The sequence below is a fragment of the Zootermopsis nevadensis genome, unplaced genomic scaffold (assembly GCF_977971745.1).
Source record: "Zootermopsis nevadensis isolate Lab colony 2312 unplaced genomic scaffold, Znev_1.0 Znev_ptg000022l, whole genome shotgun sequence".
Classification (NCBI taxonomy): Eukaryota; Metazoa; Arthropoda; class Insecta; order Blattodea; family Termopsidae; genus Zootermopsis; species Zootermopsis nevadensis.
Window position 1 is genome coordinate 4,083,136 of NW_028259154.1, and position 25,346 is coordinate 4,108,481.

The 25,346-nt window shown below is 38.6% G+C and overlaps 1 protein-coding gene and 1 long non-coding RNA gene across 2 annotated transcripts; both read left to right on the top strand.

The window, feature by feature from the left end:
- The first annotated feature begins 2,203 nt into the window (after window positions 1-2,203).
- Window positions 2,204-3,071, top strand: LOC147872944 (uncharacterized). The gene is made up of 2 exons (XR_015536388.1): window positions 2,204-2,307; window positions 2,639-3,071. It is a non-coding gene; the product is annotated as an uncharacterized LOC147872944 (long non-coding RNA).
- Window positions 3,072-3,297: 226 nt separating this feature from the next.
- Window positions 3,298-24,954, top strand: LOC110837145 (putative chitinase 2). The gene is made up of 12 exons (XM_022078990.2): window positions 3,298-3,441; window positions 5,439-5,544; window positions 6,222-6,515; window positions 9,924-10,097; window positions 10,190-10,489; window positions 11,374-11,583; window positions 12,241-12,403; window positions 14,985-15,081; window positions 16,621-16,836; window positions 19,358-19,543; window positions 20,758-20,886; window positions 22,384-24,954. The coding sequence occupies exons 3-12, from the start codon at window positions 6,236-6,238 to the stop codon at window positions 22,573-22,575; spliced, it is 1,947 nt and encodes a 648-aa protein (XP_021934682.2). The 5' UTR covers window positions 3,298-3,441; window positions 5,439-5,544; window positions 6,222-6,235; the 3' UTR covers window positions 22,576-24,954.
- Window positions 24,955-25,346: the final 392 nt, after the last annotated feature.

Here is a 25,346-nt window from a genome sequence, read left to right on the forward strand (position 1 = left end):
GAGAGAGGAAGTCTTGTGATACATCATAGAACACATTTTGCAGAAAAACCATTAAAATGTGACGTTTGTGGGAAAGGATTCTCTTCAAGAAGAGAAATAGTGAGACACGTAAGGACACATACCGGTGAAAAGCCCTTCGTTTGTGACTTTTGTGGGAGAGGATTCTTAGAGAAGTCAAGGCTTGGAAGACATCAAAGAAATAAGAAACACTTTGGAAGGTAATGTCAGAACATGTATTTATAAAAAGTTTTTTGTCCCATGATGGTATAGAAAAGGTTACTGTTGTTGTACATGCAATGATCAAACTGGTGAATCTGACATTCATAGTTAAGTGTACTTACCTGCAATGTTAAATGTGATACAGCATACATTATTAACTCTCAGTGACAAGCATTATTGAAACCACTATTTCAGAGTGCCAAGCTATTTTGTGTTAAAATAGTTCAACAGAAATAAATCATAAAAAATGTAAATTTTTTAAGTTAAAACTATTCTTCTGTTTTTTCAAATAATAAAGAAAAGTTCCATCTTTCATGAAAAGTACATTTCATATACGTTTTGCAAGAAGGATGTATGACATTTATTATGAAAATCATTCGTTATTTTTTGTTAAAACTTTCAATTTTCATGTTTTAAATCACAAATCCCAACAAAAGTAATACTAGTAATTGTAAGAAACCATAGGAAATGTCTTTATTTATCAAACTGAAATTGTCTCTGGCATGGTGTTTACAACTTCTAACAGTAGTTAAGATATGTAATCATCCTTTTCTTTTAATCTGCCAACATCACAAAGGATAATTTTTATGAAGTCTGTATGACACTCCATCTATTAGTTGCAAATGACGATCTTTTTCAGTTCTGGCAATCCTCATATGAGTTTGACAGTCTAGTAGCATTAGCCATGTGGCAATTGAAGTGCTAACTTGGTGGAGACTTCTTTGACGTACAGTAGAGAAATATCAGAATAATTTGTCAGCCGCTGCAAGCATGTACTGGTAAGGATTCTTTTAGATGTGACATTTAGGGGGAAAACTTTGTGCTTGGATAAATAGTGATACAATGAAAAACACTAATCATTGATAAGCATAAGCATAAAAGGTCGCACCTTATAAAACCATACTTTATGTAATAACAAACCATTGTCTTATGGATTATATGATTTAATATGAATTAATTTGTTTGCCACTGATGATGACCTCTTGAGGCTGAAGGGCATTTGGCAGTAAGTGTCTTTTCAAAGTGTAAACAGTTTTGTTTTGTATGCATGATTCTATATATTTAGAAAATATTGCACGGTATGCAAGGTTTCAAGATTTCTATATGTGTTCCTCATGATTTCTGCACATGGAAGTGAATGGTGGGGAATCCTCCGGCTACCTTCCTTTCTGTCATTATCTACAGAATCATAGCTAGCCATGCAACCATGTATGTGAATTCTCCATGACCTGCAAGGGGTATTTCCTCCAGATAACTTTGATATCATTAGCCACATATAGAGCCACGGTGGTCTAGCGGTTAGAACGCTGGCCTTGTAATCCTGGGGTGTCGGGTTCGATTCCCGGCGGTGCCCGAATTTATAAATTGTGTTGGGCAAGGCCGTGGTCTAGGCAACACGGAGTTTTCCTCTGGGGACTTCCCCAGTTTCTCTGTGGCATCCCAACAATTACTCCATTCACACACAGAAGAAGGCAATGGCAAACCACTTCTGGATCATCTGCCAGGAACATATATGAAAAGGATGGAAGGATCCTGTTCATATGGACCTGTCGTCAGACAGAACACTAAATAATAATACATGCTATATATATTGAAACAGTGTGATTCTTGTGAACAATATATCATGATTATTAATATGAAGCGAAGTTTTTTGAGTGGGTTATTGAAGTAGCAGTCCTTTGGTGTGCTTCTTCTTTTCTATAGCTCATAGACTGTTCTGGGCATCAGTGTTAAAATTTAGAGAAGCATTCAAAAGGTACTTAAACCCACACTTCTTTTACCCTGATGACAAAATCCTAATGTTTAAAAATGACTCAGAATATTTGTAAATGTTTCTTGTTTGCAAAACAATTTCTCTGTTGTATACGTATGGATTTAGTGTAACATCTGTGCACTTTGCATGAAACATTTATTTTATGTGAAATCTTATAATATATTACATTACAGCCTTTTGTTATTCTGACTCACTTGTGGATCCATGGAATGTATACTAATCTTCATCAATAAATATAAATTACTAAGATTGAATTGAATTGCACAGAGAAAATATTAAAACATCGGAATAAAAACTACACCTAGATGGACCCAGTAAGTGGAGTGTATAAAACTAGCTGTATATGTGGATTGGAAGGCATAAGTTTTCTTAGGTGATTAAAGTTTCAGGTCTTAGACATAAACATGGAATTGTATAGGTCTCACTCGACCTGTAAACTGAGATGTTTTATTGCATGTAAAGGTAAGATAAAATGTGTTTGTTGTTTGAAGATGAAATTAGATATTACCAGCTTTACTTACCCACAACTATAAATCATACAGTGTGTGAAGGGCAGTTCTTCATTATATAATGTGCTAACATACATGTTCAGTTAAGCATATCAATACAGTTTTATTATACCTAATATACAGTATTGTTTTCTAGATGGCTTCAGCAGACAAATCAGGATTGTGCAGAAATTGTGCTGAGGCAGTGGGCTTGTCACTCACTACTGAAAAAATGCAATATACAAAGATTAAACAAGGACAAGCTGCCTTGAGCAATGTCCCAGAATGGGTTAATAGGCCCAATCCTGGAAGTAGTTGATCTATCAACTGACAAATATATTATTTCACTTATACTTGATAATACACATGGAGACAATATTGGCAGCCAACACAACACAAACCACTTTCTTATCAGAAGTTCATCTTCAAGTTGGCCCATTCCGTCTTGGAGAGAGAAGGGAAAATGTATTAAATATTTTACTGCCGGTACAATGCCTTGCAAATAAACTGTTCTTTTCTTGTGCATTAATATTTTATGTAAAAAGGGTCAAAGATGAAATTTTATGTAATAAATTCGAAGGTGAGGGTCATTTGGGGATCTCAACTCCATGTTCACAGTTTGTCGGTCGAAATTACCGCTAATAATATTACTACTTCAAAACCTTGGAACTATAGGTCACCGGTTCAGCCATCCGCATCATCTGCACAAATGATCCTGTTTGCCTGGGCAAACCAGGCGGAAGGAAACGAGAAATCTGAGGTGGCGTGCGCATCCATTGACGAGATCTGCGATCTGACAAGCTAATTCGCTGTATAATTATTAATATGATTGTGGTTTTCCTCGTCGCCATGTTCCTGCTTGTTGTGACTTCCGTTATAGTGCAAGACCGAGGCGATTGAAGACTTTTGTTTAGGTCAAGAACCAGGAAAAAGAAAATATTTCAAATGCGCGACATGAAGGTAAGAAGTGACAAACTTAACTGAATACAGTAGAAACTGACGTAATTTCAGATTTTAGAAATTTCATGGTCATTTTAGAAGTTGGATGAAATTTCGAGAAAAGGGTCTTAAAAGGGTTGGTAGGTGAGCAGGTGATTTAAGCTGTTACGGATAGGTGGTTTATCCTGGTAACGAAACTGAGCTTTCGAGGTCCATAAGTTTCAGGAAGTTTCTTGACCTGCCATGTGGCTTTCAGTGTAACAAGGGCTCTGCTTCATACAGTTGATAAATTACAGAATTTCGAAATGGCAAGCTTTCCCATGCTGTCAATTTGGTTTTCCAAGCAGCGTATTGTGTGCCGAGATTCTATCTTGCAAAAAATGAGTATTTTTGTAAAATTGCACATAACTTTCAGGTTTAGGGTTTAAGGTTAAGGATGTCGGTGAGAACGTTTATAGCCGTAATTGACTTTACAAATATTAGCATGCAAAAGGAATTCTACTCCATAGAAGGATATACCTCAACCATAAATTTTAAGTACATGTAAGCAATAGTGAACATGCTAGGTTAGCACTATGTAAATTTATATTTATGTTTAAATTTGCCCAAGTTTTCCACCACAAATGATAATAAGCGGAGTATTTTGATTATTTTATTTCGGTTGTAAAATACTTTATTGATTTTGAGTGCTACAGATAATTTATTCACAATATATCTCATTTGTGTGAGCCCTTGGATTTTTTCAAGTCATCAAGCTTAGCAGCAAATAATGTCACATTTTTGCCATTGAGGTCTATATATGTCGACTCTCAAGACATATCTTTATTTTAACTGGCATAAGTGAGCTTTTTTACAAAATTTTCTTGCATTCAACACAAATAATGTCAGGACAATGCAAACTTTCTCTTCGGCAAGCTCGTTTTCATTCACTGATTCATTGAAAGAAGGTCTTGTTCAGCATAGATTATGTATTTAATAAGTGACATAGTATTTTATTTGTTGAGCTTTCTGTTAAGGAAATTATTGAACTACAATGAAATAAAATGAAGAGCTGTATACAGAAATATTTGCTTGTTGGCAGTAGTGACATAAATGCTACAGTTGGACTAGCTCGGACCTCGTCAGATGGATTGTTTTATGTGCTTTCTACATATTTGTCTGTGCACGTGATTAAGCTCCAGAACTGCAGGACAGATTTGAAGGGAATTTGATATGGATATTATAACATTGTGGATTACCCAAATATTATATACCTCACGATTTCCTACAATTTATAATAACAGCGTGGTGAGGAAACAAACTTGTAAGGCAGATCAACATAGCACCATTTGCAGTAGGGCCATACAATGATGTATGGTTATAGATTTTTAGAAAGTTCAGAACTTTGTTTTGTGTAAAACAACAAAATGATGGCTGTGTGAATGTAAATAAATACTTGTGCTTGATGAGGATTCAGTCAAGCGACCCAATATGAGGGAGACCAGAACACTGCTACAAGGATAATGTGCCTTATGACATATTGATATTAAGATATCCGTCTTCTGGGTTATTGCGCTGTGTAGTCTGGTTGATGTTAACCAACGTTTCAGAGGTCATACTGCCTCCGTCATCATCGCCCTGATGACGGAGGCAGTATGACCTCTGAAACGTTGGTTAACATCGACCAGACTACACAGCGCAATAACCCAGAAGACGGATATCTTCATACTCACCGCTGTGAGAACCTCAAGTCTTACATATATTGATATTAATTTATATTATTTAAAGAAGTTATTAACACCACACATGATTTGTATAGTTGGAAAGTAAAGTTATTTAACTAATGTAACTGTCATAATGTTTTATTAATAATTAAGAATTATCAAAGAATGTATTTTGTGTATTCTGGTATAGATTACACCTTTGCACAGTCTTGTTTTAGAAAGTATTGTGAGAAAAGTACAAGATCTAGAAAACTGTATGCATTTAGTTTAGTTTTTCTGCAGATTGTGAAAAGATTGTTGTTACTTCATTTTCAGTGGCAGAACATTTCAGTCCAGCTTGCAGAACACCATTGTTCTGCAGGAGCAAAGCTTTGGAACCACTGATCTAGAGAAAAAGAATGTCTCATCTTCATTGTGGTCGGTTAGTACACTTGCTTGAGCTCCAGTCTTGGTGTGGAGACTAGCTGTCCTACACCATATATTTAGTCTTTTTTCTCAGTTTCAGCATAAAAATGCTGCATTTGAATAGGAAAAGACTGCTACTGGACTTGCATAGTTCTTGAATGATTGTGGATTGAATTAAGAGATCATCCTTTGAAAATTCATACAACTATAAACCCATTGTAGTTAATCTTGTAAGTGCTGTACTCTTCTGTAGAAGTGCATGTGTTCCCTGTGACCAGTGTTACGCACTACTGTAGAAGCATCTTACTCCCAAGATTCCTCATTGCTTAAATATTAATTTTAGACTGACCAGACTATTGATATATCATTATCTGATATCTGTGCGAGTGTTAACAGAGACTTTTAATGACACAGTAACACTTCTCTGTCTTATTTGATGGGTAAATTTTATATTTTAAAAACATGTTTGTCATTTACTAATGGTAAACATGGCTGACATAAATAGTGTATGTAGTGATATAATGATAGTCGTAGGGAAAAGGATATCTGCAAACTTTCTCATTCAGTTATGAGATAAGACAAAGATAAGGTATGCACATTAAAAATACAGTAATACAAAAGTACTCTGATTATGGCACTAGAGAAGCTTGAGCAGCCATAACCCTTGAAGGATTGATTTCTTATATTTCGCAGATGTATGTGATGCCATGCTGAACCCCTATTATGGAAACGAGGATTCCAACTCAGACAATGAACTGGTCAGCATTCCAGGGCAATCGCTGTCTGAGTTGGCAACACAGATGCCAACTGTTGTTGTGGAGAACTCCACTGACATCCGTATTGGTCCTCACCTCCAGTACAATGGTCCGGTGACTGTCAAACAGTACATAACAGTGAATGGGAAAGAAGAAATTAAGTCCTCATCTGATGATGTTTATCATGATATTGCAACCTCTGGTCTGCAGCCGCTGGATGTGATCGGAAAGAGTATGTACATCCGGGGCTTCCGCATTCTTGGATAGGTTCAGGATTATGAAAGGCATTTTGAGTTGTTATGCCTCAGTCAGTGAATCTCAGTTCAGTTCCTGTTATGCAAATATTTTGATTTTACTTTTCAACTCCCACATCCAATATGGCAAATGGCCTGAGTGTAAAGCTGAACGCTCGTCTTGGTCTGATGCTGAGGTTTCGAATGTATACAGTTTTACCTCCATATCGTGTGTACATGTTCCTGCTACAGTACCTGAGAAAAGGAATGGATTTACCTTTCTGAAGTACCTTCAGGTCCACTCTCAGAACCATGCATGATTATTTTTTTTAGTACAGGTGTTGGTTGGAAGACTGCAAAGGAACAGTTGGAAAACATGGGCATAGATGGTTAACCCGCTCATTGCCCATGTGCTGATTTTCCAGTGTAAGGCTTTAATCGTGTTGCAGTGATAGTTTCAAACCATACAGACTTCATAAATATGCTCAAGCGTATAATTTTTTAACTACGTGGAAAGAAGGCCTTGATTTTGGTGCACTCAGACTGGAGTCACATTTTGTGTATAAGCTAGTATGTTACCTGTCAGGCCTACAGCTGTGGCTTGACGAAACATTGGCATTTTGAACCTTATGACTGCTTTTCAAATACTATAGTTTTGATGCTAGCATGGTGGCAAAATATTCTTGTATTATTGGTATAAATATTCCAAATCATTCATCGTTTTTGACTGATTTTTTTTCTTTTCTTCATATGATCTAACTGAATGGTAATACTTGGGGTGTAAGCAGTCGTATATCAGAAATTGGTTGCTTTTGCATTTAATTTAAAGCCGACTGAAAGTGGCGGCTATATACAGTGCAGTTAGTATTTGGAAATAAAGTCTCCAGCACTGGATTACATCATGCTGTGTTGCCAGTTTTAATTCTCTAGAGCTTATTTATAGATCATGTCAAGTAATACTTCCATCCAGAATTTTAGCTGTCGGCTATCTAGAAAAGTGGCCGAGTTTGAATTCTGTTTTTGGTGCATTCTGAAGCTGTTTTGCAGAGAACCAAGGGGTAGAGGGGTAATCATGAATAGGCCCCAGTTGGGGAAGTAAAGGCAAACACCTGTTTGGAAACACTTTGTGACAAGCTGCAAGCTATTACTGGAAGAAATAAGTTGCTAGACATGGAGTTAATTCTGTTAAACTGTCACAGTTCAATCAATGAAACTGAAACTAAAATTTGTCGCTTTGAATTAACAAAAAAAAATTTAGCTTACGTAGTCAGTTTGTGACATGGAGGTGCCTGTGAACAAGTTAAATATTAAGATTGTGGTGTCCTAAATGCTGTGGATCAGGCAATTCCCCCTGGGTTTGCCAGAAAGTCAGAATTCTCTGATTGGTTTTTGAGTAAGATATTGTAGATGCGTCAAATTGTGATTTATAAGTATTAAAAATATATTAAAATTGGCCGTCAATCACAATATAAGATAATTAAAAGTTCCTTATCGAGTACTCGATTTACATGTGGAACATTTACGACATGTTTCGGCTATATATTAGTGACAGGCGGCACAACAACCGATGAAGATAAAATATGAAGGACGAGAACACGATAAGAAAAATGAGAACTGAAAATCATTAAATATTAGTAAAAATCAGTAATTCAGTTAAAAGTTTATAATATAACATCTGATGACGGCTATATATAGCCGAAACATGTCATACATGTTCCACATGTAAATCGAGTACTCGATAAGGAACTTTTAATTATCTTATATTGTGATTGACGGCCAATTTTAATATATTTTTAATGGTTTTTGATTGCTTTATGGTGTTATATTTGGGGAAAAAAGATTACTATTGCAGATATTTTCCTTCTGTTGTAAGCTTGTGAAAGCTACTATTATGTCTGACAGGCTTGGATGGTTGAAGTCTGTTAATGACAATTTAAGGTCGCAACCCAAGCAATTTTTGGAAATATGTGGCATCTTATACAAAAATAAATTCCAGTTTTATTCAGCTCAAGGTTGACGGTACTCATGTGGCAGAATCCTATAAAGTTGCTGATGCTTTTGCTAAGCATTTTCGGTCAGTTTACAATACCCCTTGTCTAGGCGTGGATTGTGCTTGAAATAGTGATGCTGAAATAGCCATCTACCTCAGTCTGATGTGTACATACCATTTCCACACAGTGTCAATTAATGTCTTCATTTCCAGTCATTCAAATTTTTTCTTCTCATTAATTACTTGACACTCATCTCCAAATTTTTTATTTCAGATTTTCTCTTCAAAATCTTTTAAAATTGAATTCTTATGAACATTTTGATGTTGTTTTTATGACATGTAGGGTATTTCAGTTTGGGACCCATTGCTGTGACTAGGGAGTAGCGAAACAAGATGCTTTACCAAAGGCCAACAGCAGACAACTGCTTACCATTGTCTTTATCTTTGATAACAATCAAGGGGTTTCCAGAAGATGTGTTTAACCATTTTGAAGAAATTACATGCTGTATTGTCAATGCATGTAGCTTTCAGAAGTATTGTTCAAAACTGAAATAAGTTTCAGTTTTCAGTTTCATTGAGTATATTCCTGGAACTTTGTGTGTAACAAGTATAAATTTTAGGTCACTTAAATTATCAAATTCTGTTTTGTACAGGGCTATTCAAAAGGATTGTCAGGGTTTTGTAAATTTTTGTGGGGCAGTGCATTAAACATACGACTATTATCATTACACTGGTGGATAGAGAAACTCTCAAAGTTTTGTTCTGTACCGCCCGCCATCCAGTAGTTACGCGATTGGCCGCCAGGTGCCAGATTTTGCAATATGGCGTCTAATGGTAAGAAGAAGGCTTTTTGTACTCTCGAATATCATCAAAGTCGGTCCGTTACCATTGTCCAACGGCACTTCCACACGAAAATTGGGAAGGATCAAGTATTTGTCCTTCCTCTACCTGCGACTATCCCGGATCTGAAGGTACGTATCAGAGCCGCCATTCTGAAGATCACCACTGACACGCTGGGGCATGGGAAGAAATGGACTATCGTGTAGATGTCTGCAGATTGACAGAAGGCGCACATATTGAGCATTTATAATGCATGTAAAAAAACTTTGAGAGTTTTGCTACACAATAAAACAAGATTGGTATTCCTACCTCAATTGTACTACATGTAGTGATTTTTTAAAACCCCGACAATCTTTTTGAATAGCCCTGTACAGTTATTCTTCCTTCTGTTCCTACAGTAGACGGTTTCTAGCTCTTTGATAATTTTACACTTCATGTCTGTGTGTGTCAAGAAATGTTCTGTTTAAGACAGGTTTCCATGGAAAAATTTTGGCAGGATTCATTGTGCTTTTCACGGTTTAGAAGGGCTTTGGGGTAGAAATTTGTTATTATGTAAATGTTTTGTGTGATGTTTCAGATGTGGTGTTGAGAGACTGCACTAATGAACAGCTGGATTCTGAAAATCAGGCATGGCTCAGGAACCGCTATGTGTGGAGTGCAGTGGCGGTTGTGTTGCTCGTAGCCATTATTGTTTCTCTTGCTGTCACATTACCTGGGGCAGAATACGAAACCGTCACTCCTATTAAGACTAGTAAGACACAAATCATGTTTGATGGGCGGTACTGCTTGTCCTTAACAGATTCATAGAACAAATTTAAAGATTGGCTGTCCTGTGTGTTACAGGTAAAATTCAGTTCCTTCTTGAACATGATTACGTAGACGTATACGAAGGTTACAAATCTGTTCAGTGGTTTGTGAATGTGAAAGCACCATCCAAACCAAAGTTGGTGTGGTATGGACCTGACTGTGAAGTATTAGAGGAGCGCGATGGTCCATCGAGTTACAAAGTGTACACATCCCCAGATGGGAAAACGACAAAGCTGAAGATAAACAACATTTTGCTGAAAGACAGAGGCTTGTACCGTCTACAAGCTCGCACCAAGGATGATGAAGATTGGGCTTACATCACGCTTAATGTGAAAAGTATGGACACTTCACTGTTTGAGATTCTCAGGTTAATTTTAATTTACCACGAAGGGTTAGTGCTTTCTTTTCACATTTCTCTGTAGGTTTTACTGTCTCTCAATTTTTTATTTGTTTTTTTAGTTGTTGCTTTGTTTCTTTTTTGAAAAATCAACATTAACTTATCTTTCATTCTTGATATTTCAGATGACTGCAGATGGTCTAGTGCCCTGATTTACATTGGGTATTGAGTTTTCCCTCCTTTTTTATACACTGGTGTTGCCAGCACACAGTTATTTAATAATGAGTTACTTTATCACAGTTGGAGCCAAAGTTTTTTTTGCCATTTTGTTTATGATCAGTCAATGTAGTGAGTGACTACAGACTGAATGACCGGGGTTTGATCCCAGACGGGCAGAGGATTTTTCCTCTAACCTCTGCATCCAGACTGGCTCCAGGGCCCGCCCAGCCTCCTATCTAATGCATACCAGGGTCCTTTCCTAGGAGTAAAGCGTGGCCAGGGCATGACGCTGACCACTCGTCCCCATCTAGTGCCGAGGTTAAGAATGAGTAGGAGCTGTACCTCCTCTCCCCCCAATCACCTGCTTGGCGTATAGTGGGACAGCTTTACTTTTATCATGTTAAAATTTTTCTGTTACGGCGGTGACGCTCAGAAACAAAGATGGAACATTTTGGCTATCCTTGTACGTGCTTTGGTTGGTGGTAACTCAACTTTTAATTTTTGTGATACATGTCCAAGTTCTCGTGGAACTCCCCTGTGATGCTGGCAGTATTGAATCCTCTCTTCCGAATTGACTTAAGTCCATATTGATACTTGGTGTGTCAAAATGACATAGCCACTCAGAAGGCATCACTGCGTCATGTTGGTCTCTGTTGTTTCACAGGCATGAAGCCCCTTGAAAACCAGCACGTCACAATGTGCTATATGGCTGAGTGGGCGTACTACAGACAGGGCCTCGGCAAGTTCACAATTGATGACATCGTTCCAACGCTCTGCAGCCATGTTGTGTATGCTTTTGCGGCCCTCAATGTTAACGAGAACTCCATTGAAAGTATGATACCTGAATATGACCTGGAGGACAATAATGGGACAGGTTGGTGTCTTTGTAATAGAATCGTGTTCTTGTCACCTCCTTTCCTCAACCACACGCTCCTCTCCCATTGGTTAGCGACCAGCTCCTCCGCTCCACCAATCAACATCATTGAATTTACCTCACAACCACTACCTGCCCTATATATATAAGGCTTTCTGAACCTCATGCCCACCTTGAAAATGGCAACTGCAATGTTTGCTGAAATGTTAGTTAACACCAAATATTTGATGTAGCTCCCACCTGAAACCCAAAGTTCTACACGATTTATATAGTTAAACTAGTATTCTTATTGTAGTGGCTGGGATAGGATTTAGCAAGAATTTCATACAAAATTTAGGTGGACAATTCTCTTGTAAAGCAGCTCTTTGGGAGACTGAGAAGATGTGAGAATAGTGTTAACATGGATTTTAATTATGTACTTTAGGAAAATATGAAGTGGATTAAACTAGTTCACGATTGTGTTCGTTGGCGCATTGGTATTAGCATCATTGACCTCTAAGGTTATGTTACTAGAGGGGTTGTTAAGTTGAACTGCATTTATGAAACCCGTATGGCGATGATGTGGTTCATACTTTGAGTTTTTGGTGGCCACCAGACTTCACAGAACAGAGTTATCTCTAGGACAGGTTGTGGAAATGTATAGTTGTTTGAATGCAGGGGCCTACAAGAAGGTGACTTCCCTGAAAGAAAAATACCCACATCTTAAAGTACTGCTTGGTATGGGCGGCTGGAAAGAAAGAATAGAAAAGAATTATTCTGTAGTGGCAGAATCTCCCACCAGGAGAAAGGCTTTCGTCAGAAGTGTCTCAGACTTCCTCAGGTGAGCTGTGTGATTTGTTTCAGAGTCAGTCACATGTGAACTTAACTCATTCATTTTGAGGCATTTTTTATCCTGCAACTGTTCACAATCTAGACCAGTGGTCCCCAACCTTTTTGTGCCTACGGGCACAATTGAGATTTTATGAGATCGTGGCGGGCACCAACTAATTAACAAAGCCAAATTTTCTTTTTTCTGGACAAATAAGATATGGACACCAAATAATACGCAAAACAACACAACGTTTAATGATACAAGAAACCACGCAATCAAAAATACAATTATTATTACTCAAGTGGGAAGTTAGTGTGATGTTTGGCACTGCATTTCATTGGCCAGTTTTTCAAATTTCGGAGTGTAGGATGATGTTGCTGCTCGCAAACAATCGTCAAGATGGGCGTCAGTAAGTCGAGATATGTGCTTTGATTTTATAAAGTTCGTGGTTGAACGGCCTTCATTATTCAGTATAAGCGGGCACCCAAAAAAGGCCATGGCACCCGCGGGCACCGCGTTTGGGACCACTGCTCTAGACTGCTTGAAACTTTAAATTATTGCATTGGTTCAGTCATTCTTAAAGAGGCTTTTTAAAATCAGGGCTTCAAAAGTTGAAGTAGTGTGGATATAAACAAATTACGGAGAGTATAATGCTTGTTTAATCCTGTGTGTTACATAGTGAGAAGCACGTTAAGCTAAAGAAGCAGGTTATTTAGTCAAATTTCGTACATATTTATGAGAATTTTATGGCAATTTGATGTTATCTGTTAGAGAAAATACAAATTATTTTGTGGTTGAAATAAGTCTTGGCAGCAAAAATGATCAGATGGTAAGCTTGCTTCTTAAGCAAGTGCCATCATTGGCTGTGAGTTTGTTAAACCTGAACAAATCTGTAGGCACTTTGAACATGCAGTACTTCTTTTGATAAATAATACAGTTGAAACTAATTGAATCTGAAGAACAGCTCAGTTCACGTTAAGGCATTTACAGTTTTCTAGATACATCTTTGAGAAATGGCATGTGTGAAAATGGGGACTGTATTGAACTGCCTTAGGTTTTTTTGAACATTATGATGATTCTCTGTATTCCCTAAAAGCCATATATTTCTTGACTTGTGGAGTAAGTTAGTTTGATTGACAAGGCTTTGGAAACAATGATTTCCCTTTTCTCATTCACTTACGCTCTTGTTGAAATTCTGAAACATGTGTAAACAAAAAAAAATTGTGCATAGTATGGGTTGGTTACTGCAGAAATCACTAGTAAAGGACGTTTATCGGTATCACCCAACTTCTGGTCACCACAAGGAAGTTTGTCCTTGCAAGGGGGTCATCATCACAGACCTGACCGGTCCCTGCCTAGCTCACCCTGAACCACCGAGCTTTAAAATTTAGCTCATTTCCGTAGACCCACTAATATGTAAGCGTGTTACTGTCTGGTTGTCAGCGTGCTGGGTACCTTTCTGCATAAGCCCTGGCTGCAAAATAGGTCCAGTTACCACAAGCAACGAGGCTCAGATACGTACAAATCACAGTATTTGTGCAATGTGAAGTTCATTCTATTTACCCTTTCTTGCTGTTGTCTAACTGTACATGATGCTTCTTCTAAATTAACAGACATTAAAACTGAAGTGGACTTGATTATCTGATGATTTGTGCTGTAGTTATGTCTGTATAACCAGATACAGAACATCCAATATACAGGGCAAGTCCAAATGATGTTCCCGATTTGAAACACGTTACTCACGTTTAATGAAATTCTGATGCACAAAATTGATACCGATGGAAAAAGAAACTCTCCGAATTTATGTTGGTATACTTCGCGGCCACGTAGTAACACTGTTTGCCGCCAGGGGCGATATGAGATAAAATGGCTGCCATCGAAGCCAGGGGAGCCTTTTGTGTCCTGGACTTTCACGTTCACCAGACCTGACGCCCTGTGATTTTTTCTGTGGGGGTTCGTCAAACATAGAGTATTCATGCCACCCTTACCACAGACGTTGCTTGATCTGCGAGCGCGTATCACAGCAGCCATTGCAGTAGTCGATCATGATATGCTGCAACGTGTCTGGGAGGAACTCGACTACAGGCTGGATGTGTGCCGAGTTACCAAGGTGGTTCACATTGAACACCTGTGATGTACTGAAACAAAACTTGGAGAGTTTCTCTTTCCATCGGTACCAATTTTGTGCATCTGAATTTCATTAAATTGCATGTCTTTCAAATCGGGAACATCATTTAGACTTGCCCTGTGTTATATAAGATGACTTGTAAGTTTGTGTTTATAGAGCAGAGTTGTTTCCATATAACTCATGTACTTTCAAGGTTCTCAAGACTGTAATATGTTGGGACTTTGTGAGCCAAGCAACCGTCACGAAGTGTTTGAAAATTAAATACTTCTGTAGAGTTTATGTCAGAATTTAAGTAAATTTTGATTTGTGAAAGTATGTGAGTGTTCCAGAAATTGGGTGATGTATTGGAAGAGGGACGGAACATTTATCGACTGCTTGTGTTTTCCTTCACTCCACAGTTTTTCTGGTGGCGAATGTGTCTTTCTTTATTTCCGTGTGTTGAAAAGGCACTTTTTCTTGCAGAAAGTATAATTTTGACGGACTTGATTTCCACTGGCAGTATCCAGCTGAACAACATGGTGTCCCTGCAGACAAGATGAACTTTGTACATCTTTTGAAGGTATTCTGACATTGGTGAAACAGTTTTGCAGACCAATTTTATCAACTATCATTTTTCCCATTAACAGGCTTCTTTGCCTGCTCTGTGCAATATTTTCATCTCTTTAAGAAGACCTTCTCAGATGACCTCATCCAGTCTCCTGTACATTCAAGTGGTGCGTTGGTTCTTTCCCTCAAGATAAGTTTTTCTGAAAATTAATATGATAACTGACCTCTCTCTAATGTCAAGATTAAGAAACTTTTAACTTTACTTCTATGCTTGGTTTAAGGAAGAGTAACTTTGCATTTTTTCTTTTGAAAGGATGTTGTATCCAAACCTCATGCTCTGTTGCCTCTCTTGTAAAGGAAATCTCCGTTCCTGCCTTATTCGGTTTATTGAAATTTCATGAAAAGAGTTCACGGTTTCTGTGAACTATGGATTTTTATAAATTTTACACACTCTTTGTCTTTTATGTAACTCTCAATCACAATATTTTATGTATTCTATTCCCATAAGAAGGGACTGCATACTTATAGCTGTGCAGTAATTCATCTTTCTTTTTATCGTTGGTGTGACTTGAATGCTTAACATTTTAATAGCTTCCTTCTGTTTGTTCCAGTGAAAGCTAAAATTTTCTTTAACCGGACCGTGGCTCTTGCCCTCACCCCATTCCACTTTACCATTCACCATCATCTCATCCAGCATGATGTAACATTTGTTTTATAATCAAATTTTATTTATATTTTTTACCATTTTTGTTTCTTGTAAATTGTCCATCTACACTCATGATAACATTTTTATATTGTTTCACGTGCAGATGAATTTTGGCTTAGTTAGCAATACAAAGAATGAAACAAACTGCATAAGAATTTTAATCACAATGAGCGTGTGGCACACCTGCTATGTATTCTAATGGTTGAGAAATTCTTTACTTTGTATGGAATAAAAAGGTTTGTTACCATGTACATAAGAATCCACCATTGGAGTGTGTCCTGAGGTTGGTGAATTTGGCCGCTGTCCTCACACCCTGTTTATTTTATGTGCATGTTAATTTTATACTTTCATTTATTTCAAGATTGCCCAAGTTGTATCTTCTCTTTTATCTCTCGGGTTATCAATTAAAATTTTTTATGCTTTCATAATCTCTCTGTTCATGCTACGTGTTCTGCGCATGCCATTCTTTATGGTTCGATGATTCTGATAATATCAGTTGAAGAGTACAAATTATGAAGCTGTCCATTACGAATTACAGCTTTCTCCGGCCTTCTATAATTTCTTGTCGTTGGACTGCATTATTATGTAACGCAAGAAAATTGATGCCTCTCTTCTGGAGTCTTGCACCGCTTAGTCTAATCGCCCTGATGATGGAAGCAGTATGACCTCTGAAACGTTGGTTAACATCGACCAGACTACACAGCGCAACAACCCAGAAGACAGAAATCTTCATACTCACCGCTGTGAAAACCTCAAATCTTACTTAGTCCGATAGATTTTAACCTACGTGATGATAACTTTCCATAAGGCAGATATCACTGTACTTATTGCTGATGCTGGTTGCAGGAGTTGAGGGAGGAGTTTGACAAGTTTGGCTGGTTGCTGACAGCACCACTAGGGGTGATCCCAGACACGATAGAGCAATCATTCGATATACCAGCCATTAGCCGGTATCTGGATTACATGTTTGCCATGTGCTACTCATACCATCATCACGACGAAGGACAGACTGGACCTAATGCACCTTTGTACCCGCTTCATCCAGATGATGAACGTAATGTGGTGAGTATTCACTATTTACAGTAGGATAATTGTCTGTGAGCCACATTTTTTTATGTGCCAAAGTTATTTTTAATTTTGTGGAAACCTGCAGCAAATCATGGCACGCGCGTCGCTGTTCTGTGCGTCTTTTTTACTCTTTCTGTATCGGTGGCTAAGATTATTTCCATTAATTGTAAACTTTTAATCAGGATGAAAGGCTAAATATCCAGCTGCAGGGACTCTTAATGAACATGCATGAATTTATAATATTTTAGCTGCTAAAGATGATCTCTTTTTTTTTTTGTATACAAATGACCAAATTTAGGTGCAAGCTGTGAACTGATTACACTAAATTAATATTTTGGACCTAAGGACTTGAGGTTCAGAAACAGTAGTTTGGCTGCTTTAGCCATGGCAAAACGCTCACTTAATATTGGCATAGGCAAGATTGAAATTTTTGTTTTTAATTCTGATTTTGAAGAATAATTTATGTTGAATGATTGACATTGAATGTACGTGTGGTTATGTGAGAAATAAATCCTATACATAAATTGTGAAAGAGAAAGTTTTGCTGTATTGATTTGTTTGAATTCCAGCTTCATTGATGATTTTAAAATTGGTGAAAAATGTGCATACAATTTAGTCTTTCCTAAATAAGAGATACACTAGACTAAATGTTATGCTGAGGAAGTGCGTGATGAAATTGGAGCTAGATTATGACATTTGCCTCAGAAATCCATGACTCGATTAGTTCGTTAGGCACAGGTTTTGAAAACAAAAGCGTTGAGAACGACTAAAAACCTATATCTACAGGTGCATAAAATAACGTAGGTTCAAGTAATTTGGAAAGACAATTACAAGAGAAGAATTCATTTCAGTAAGTGTTTTTTGTGGTCAGTACATGACAGTGTTCTTGACTGAAAACTTGTATTTTCATTGATGAAGCTTGGCTCTGTCTGAGTCGGTATGTCAGTGCTTAGGGCTCAAACTACCCAAAGACAACCATCTTCATGTGTAATAACATTGAATACGGTGCTTTTATGACCAGAACGTATCGTATAAAGAGTATTAGTGAAATAAACAGTGTATGAAGGTGTTTGTTTTATGTAACATGTATAAAAGAAGATATTGGACTGATTTTGTTCTCCTTGATTAATAATGAAAAATCTTATGTTTTGGTTCAGTGTTTTTCTTAATGAATGTTATTTTAATTTTTTTCTGTATATGCTTCACATTTTTGCATAATGAGAGTATTTTCCCCATATCAATATTATTACGTTTTCAGAGGTCGGTTTCGGATTCAGATTTGCTGAAGGCCTGATTCTTCTCCACAACGTTGTATGCTTTTTAAAATATTTCTTATGTAACTCTCTCTCTTTTCAAGCTCATTGGAACAAACAGTTTTTAGTGATTTCTTGAACAGTGCTTGCTGCTTTTTCATTGGCCTTGTGAGAAATTGTTTTTATGTTTGTACTCTCCTCCTCCCCTTTTTTTAATGAAGCCATTTTAAGTCGTCTTTTTGTTAAACTCAAGGTTTTTGTTCTTAGTCCAGCAGTCAGGCCAACGTGTCACTATTTTCACTACACATCACTTCTGTTTCTCACTCTTCTTATTTTCTTTAGGAGCTGAAGAAGATTGTGTTTATTTATGGCTCTGAATGGTTAACTTTGCAGTCATAGGTAAAAGTGTCAAACTGAGTGAAATTACAAAGCACATTGTCAGGTCATTGAACTCAAAACCAACTACTGACTTGCACTTGCATGCTGGGCACCATGGTGAAGAGGAACACGACATAGAAGCAGACCATGATGTCCCCATGGCCCACACGGAGGTACTTGATGGTGTCGATGAATTCCGTGGAGCTCTTCACGTGACGTGGATAGTGCCTTATGCATGTTTGGAAGCCCATACAGTCTAAGGGGGCCTTGAACCCTGGGGCCGCAGCTGTTGGATGACCTCCTCGGGAAGCGATGACCTTTTGAGGAGGAGAGTCGTCTTCCATTCCACGGCTTCCGTAGGGTCCTCGGGCAGCCCACTATATGTACAGGGCCAGAATCTTCCTGTTGTAGTCTGCAGTGTTGAGGACGACCGACATGTTGCCCTTGTCAGCAGGGAGGACTGAGGTCCACATTATTTTGCAGGGCCCGGAGGGCTCTCCGCTCCGGACAGGTCGTCCTTCGGCTTCTTGGAGGCTCACAGTTTCCAAGCGGTCTCTTGCCGGACCTCCTTGGCCGCTTCCTCGGGCAGGGAGCGGACAGCCCTCTCCACACCGCTTAGGAAATCTTTGATGGGCAGCACTGTAGGGGCCATTGCATCAGGCCCTTACCCAGGTCCGAGTATGCAGCATCTTCCAGTGGCCCGTCATGTATTCTGCTTGCTTCATGCTCTGTTTTAGCCTCAAGACCAAAAGAGACAATCCACCAACAGATGTGTGACTTGATAAGTTTGCTGGAACTCACAAATTGTTTGCCAGTAAGCATACTGTACTGGCTGATAATGATTATCATCATCATCATCAAACAAAGGTTATGTTGTGTTTCAGGAGTCCAGTATTAGTATATTGCTTGACAAGGGAGTTCCTCGAGATAAGCTGGTCCTGGCGCTTCCTATGTATGGCCGCATCTTCAAAATGAACCATGCGGGTGAACCTGTTGGGTTTGGTATACCTGCAGTTGAAGGGCAAAGAGGGTCATATGTTCAGGGAGATGGTATGTGGGGTTACAATGAGGTGAGTTTACTAGGTAAACTACAGAGCGATTGTAAACATTGGGCAAAGAATTATGAAAATAACAACCCAGAAGACAGCCATCTTCAAATTTTATTACGAATTTATTTAACTTTTGTGAACGAAAATTACAAATAAAGTTCTATACGTCATTGGATGAAACAAATATATTTAGGTTAATAGTTAGTAGACCAAGGAATGTAACGCATCAGTAATAATTTTATACTCAAAGTTACAAGAGGTTTTAATAGCATGGGAAGCTGGTAGAACACTCATGTTTTTTTTATCAAAATGTGTACTTTGTGGTGTCAGTTGCAGTATTTGAGCAAGCATGAATGTTATTGGGAGAGTTGCCTATATGGAGCAGCCATCATGAAAAGCAGTTTAACATACTAATAAACTTTCTTTTAATTTGCATTTCAAAATGATGGCGTACATGTCTTATTTGGGAGTGTATGATATTTGACCGTCCCGCACCGTCTGAGGCATCATGCTTCGGACCGGCGATACGGAATGCGCTCTGGTTCGAGTCTCGGGGGAGAAGAAATTTTCTCATGAGCTTTCGACTGGTGCCAACCCAGCATCGTGAGGAAATTGGGGAGCTACAATGAGTAGCGTAATCCGGTCATGAAATCTAGCAATGGCTGGGGGTTCGTCGTGCTGACCACACGTCATCCTGTATCTGGTTGGATGATCGTTCACCTCTGCTTAGGCATGTGAATGTGAGGCCAGCAGTCAAGCTCTATGGAGCTGTTACGCCACGGATTTAATTTTAATGATATTTGACCAATACTAAATCATTACATACTGGTATAGTGGTAACTGATCTGAATTTCGGCCACTGAACATGCCAGCTATCGTGACTGAGGACGTGTGTAATTGCACACAGATAAATGATCAGATGGTATCTTCAGGTAGCTCATGGGCACCTTCCAAATTCTTACCCACTCATTTGTGAATAAAGCTTTGACTTCAGGAAAGGTGATGTGAACATATGACTGCAGCGGACATATTTTATTTTGATACAGGCAGCGAGAACAAAGTGTTGGAAAAGGAAGGAAATATTTTAGAAGACTTCAGAATCTAGGTACCATGTTTTGTGTTGTGTTTGTGTAAGTGTAACAGTTTACCGATTTCCTGAATTTATCTATCCCGATCGCACCTCGTATATTTGTCACTGTTTGTATTATGGATAATGCTGGACCCTTTTCTTGCAGATTTGTTATGAAGTGGACAACCCATTATCCAATTGGGTGAAGCGCTGGGATAATGTAACCCACACCCCATATGCTTATAAAGATGATCAGTTCATGTCATACGATAATGTAGCAAGTATTACAGAGAAGGTACTGTATCATAAATTGTTTTAACTTCAGTGACTCTCACTGTATTCTGTACTAATACTAGGATAGTGTTCTATCGGGCCGTGATGTGTTTGTCGTGGTTCTTCCTTACGGGGCAATGCATGCTGTCCTGTCTCCTTTCAACTTGTGGATGGTTGAATACTTCGAGGCAGATCTGATGCCATATTCTTAAATTCTTATCTTCATACTGAGCAGCGTGGATTAGTTCAAAGGTGGTCATCATACCCAGTTCAAATCTCGGTGAGAAAAAGAAAATCCTTGGTCTTTTGTGCAAATACCGAGATAGAACTGTAAAGTGTGGGATGACTTATTTCTCCCGTATTCATCATTTATTATTGTACGACACATTTAGGGAAGTAGCTTGTTAACAGTACAAGAACTGTGAAATTTCTTTTCTACTTCACATGGAAAAAGTCCTTTCGTTGGGTTTTGGTGGAACAGTAGAGTGACTTGTGAGATTTGAGGTTTTCATGGCAGTGAAAATGATGTTCTAGATTCCAGCACCGTGTTTGTAGGTGGGAAACACAGTGTTGAAGTGCTAGTTCTACGAGGCGCGTCCACAAAGTAAGTTTCCCACTCGTCCCACAGCTAGCAAACCTTATATTGCGCGAAGTGACTGTGCGTACGTGATAGAGCAATGACGTAGCATGGCGCATGCACTAACGGCACCTCCCGCGTTCTCACAGTAGCATTGTTGCAGCTGTTGAAGATGGAGGTTCTTATTCCAGCTCCCACCGACTGTGAAGTGCGGTCAGTGATAACGCTAGGCCGCACACGGCTTGACGGACAGCGAGTCTCCTGCAGGAGTTCAGCTGGGAGGTGTTTAATCATTCACCCTACAGCCCGGACCTCGCTCCCAGTGATTTCCATCTTTTCCTACACCTCAAGAAATTCCTGTCCGGTCAGCGTCAGCGTTTTGAGAATGACAGAGAGGCGGAGATGGTTGTCACACAGTGGTTCCAATCCCAGGCGGCAGACTTCTACGACACAGGTATTCAAAAGTTGGTCCCACGGTATGACAAATGTCTCAATTCCGGTGGCGAATATGTTGAAAAATAGCTGGACACTTGCTGTATCTGTTGCAATAAATATTTACATGAAATTGTGTTTTGTTTCTGTAAACGGCCCCAGGGAAACTTACTTTGTGGACGGGCCTCGTATTAAAGCGGGTAATTTGTTCCTGTAATGTTTTCATAGTTCTTTTGTTATTACCTGCATGGGCGAGTTTGGTGTGGAAATAATCAGTAACCAAATAGATGTAAGAACATGGTTTAAAAATCTAGGACCAGTCATTTGAAACCTTAAAATCCACCTCAAAAATAGTTTAATGGTAATTTTTTCCAGCAGTTCATTGTCTTAATCCTGGTTTATCTGTAAGATATCCCATTTCCTAAATATTATTTTGCCATTGCCATGTTCTCCAGGAACAAAACCAGTGTGTTTACGTTCTAAACGTCTGAAGTCTGCTTTTCTTTGCAGGTGAAACTGGCTTTGAAGAAGAAGCTTGCGGGAGTGATGATATGGTCTCTTGACATGGATGACTTTCGTGGTTCTTGTACGTTCGGTAAGAGTGGATCCGCTGTCTACCCTCTCTTGCGGGCTATTAACAACGCCCTTGACCCTACCATGTCGTGGAATAAGGTTCCATGTAACTCAAGCACAGTAGCATGAGGATTGGTAACGATAGCGTAAGACGTGTGTTGGTGGGGGCAACATTTACGTCACGAATGAGCCGCATTGTGTTCAAAGAACTACAGTGTCTGAATGTTGTCAACCGCGATTTAGAGTTTTTGTGCGATAAACGACGACATCGTGAATGTCAGCATAGATATCTCTGGACCGTTTGGTTCAGGTAGCCTCTGAGTGTCGCACATTGCTTTGCCGTCATCAAAATACGCTGCATTGCAACTGTGGCATTTGAGAATTAAACATTTCAGTGCTGGTGAAGAATAATACTGCATCGGTTTGTTAGTCAGCACTCGTCTGATGATCTGGTTTTGAATGTCCGTGCAATAATATTTTATCCATGGTTAAGTATAGTTTTCTTGCCCCTTGAAATTTTTTTTCTCGGAAACTATTTATTTTTTTATTTTATTTTATTTAGATCTATCCATGTTTTGGCAATTTGTATTTTTAGCAAATTTGTTCCATTTGCGTCACTGGAACTGTCCTGCGGGAATTCCTTTGTCTGTGCGTCGTAAATGAATTTTTGCAGTAAAGTGTTCCTGGGTGATCGGCCGTATCGGTGTGTGACGAATTGCCATTTTCAGTAGCTGTTTCTGCCTCCGTCATAATTCCACGCTGACGTGGTTGGTCATCCGTGAAGACCATTGCATTCAGTCTGTATCTTATAGCAACATTTGTGTTGAGAAGGAACTTCGCAACTTGGAATGGATAAAGCTAATACCATAAACAACTCTGTGATTATTAGTCAAGGTCATGAAACTATATAATTCATTTTTGTCGTAATGTTCATGTCTTTTACTGGCATTTTGTTCTTAATAGTTACGCTTTTGTTTATTGTGGAAAAGAAGAACTGTATCCATGTTTGATCTGCTGTATAATGTTATACAACCGTTTTAACGTGTCGTGACGATAATTTTGCCAGTCCCTGTGGAGACGTTGCATGAGGACATGTAATTCTGAGAAATCTTGAGTTCTATTCGCTATTTGTGCTCAAGTCAACCAACTTAGTTTTATCAATCGAGGATAGCGTAACTCGGTTCACTCGTTGGCACTTGTTTATTTTAACGTATGCCATCCAAGATGATCTGATTTCTCTTTCGTTGCCACGGGTAGCGTGATGTTGCAAAAGTCGTTTTCCATATTAGGCTGTTTAGTTTTTTCGATCAAGAACGACAACTTGGTATTTTCAAATATAAGATACGGTGTTTCAATTTCGCAGGTTACGTCAGACCTGCTTATACATTACATATGTTACGAAATATGCGTATGTAACATTTATCAATGTTAACATGGAGTTCTTATGACAAATGAGCAGTGCATCATGACAATTAGAGTCCGAACATTGTATTTTGTGTATTTTCTTCCCGTAAACATAGCCAAGAATGTTTTTTGGTATGTCATGTTAGCGCCGACGTTGAAGGCAGGCTCTGACCTACTGACGTGATATAAGTATCAGTCCTGGTGGACTTTTGTAATGTTTTCACTTACAGTTGTGATTAATCATTTTGACGAAGTTGGCCGTCTTCTGGGCTGTAGCGCCACGTAGCCTGGTAGAAGTTTACCTACATTTGAGACGTCCTTGCAGGCTCATCCACAATGACCTCTGAAACGTTGGTAAGCTTGCGTTGCCATTAACTGGCCGCGTACGTTTACGGAGTTTGCGTACAATGGGCATTATACTGGCTGCAGGAATTTAAAGATTACTTATCTATGATATAGAAGTGATACTCTAATTGAAAGTTATTTCTCGTAATAAGGTGCATTGTTTTATATATATTTTTTGCATGATTAGATCTTAAGAAATTTGATAAAATGTACATTTTTATGTGTGTTACTTGATATGAAAATTTTATTATTTGCAAGGTATACATGACTTCATAATTGTTGTTTATTTTTAACTGGTACATTTCCGTCAAGTCTGTGATTCTGCAAAAGAAGATACAGATGTATTAATGACATGAAATGCATAATACTCAATTGTAATAACTGTTTGTTGTTTTTTCCCCCCAAATAAGTGGTTATCCTTGTTTTAATTTCATTTTTTGGAGTTCTGCAAGAGAGTGCAGCACAAAATGAACTCTTCGTGGGCTACCAGCCGTGTCTGGTGGTCGAATGGAGAAAACTCCGTTTCGAGAACGTCTTCGTCTTGGTCTTCATGCTCGTAGCCCGAAAAAATTCATTGTACTTAGTCGCTGTGAACGCTTCAGATCGTACAAAGTGCAACAACTTAAACATTTGTCTGTTATGTTAACAATTTGTTTAAAATTTGTGTTTGATACTGCCATTAGTCTAGAAACTTAGAGATGCTACTGGATCATTTTGAACTAAAAAGGGCGATCACTTAATAAAGCCTTCGGAAACGTAGCAGAGTTATGATATTTGAAAACAACAACAACTAGAAACCACATTTGCGTTACACTCTGGGGATTCTTGTTGCTATTTCACTTGGAATATTTATCTCCCAGCCTCTCACGAAAATTTAAAACGTACCGAACGAAAATTGTGCTAATTTTTTTATGTGCATTAGAGTGAGTGAGGGAATGAAGGAACGAACTTGGTTTCTCATATTATCTTCTTCTTCTTCCTCTGTCTCTTGACCGTTACTTCGATCTTCCGGTGCCTAATATTTTCTTCCATCCTTCCAGAGGTAGTTTCCCTTCGATCATGATTCTTATAATTCTGTCGTTCCATCTTGGTCTCGGTCTTCCTTCTCTCTTTTGGTTGCCATTTCGTAGTCTTCTTTGGTAACCTTTCCT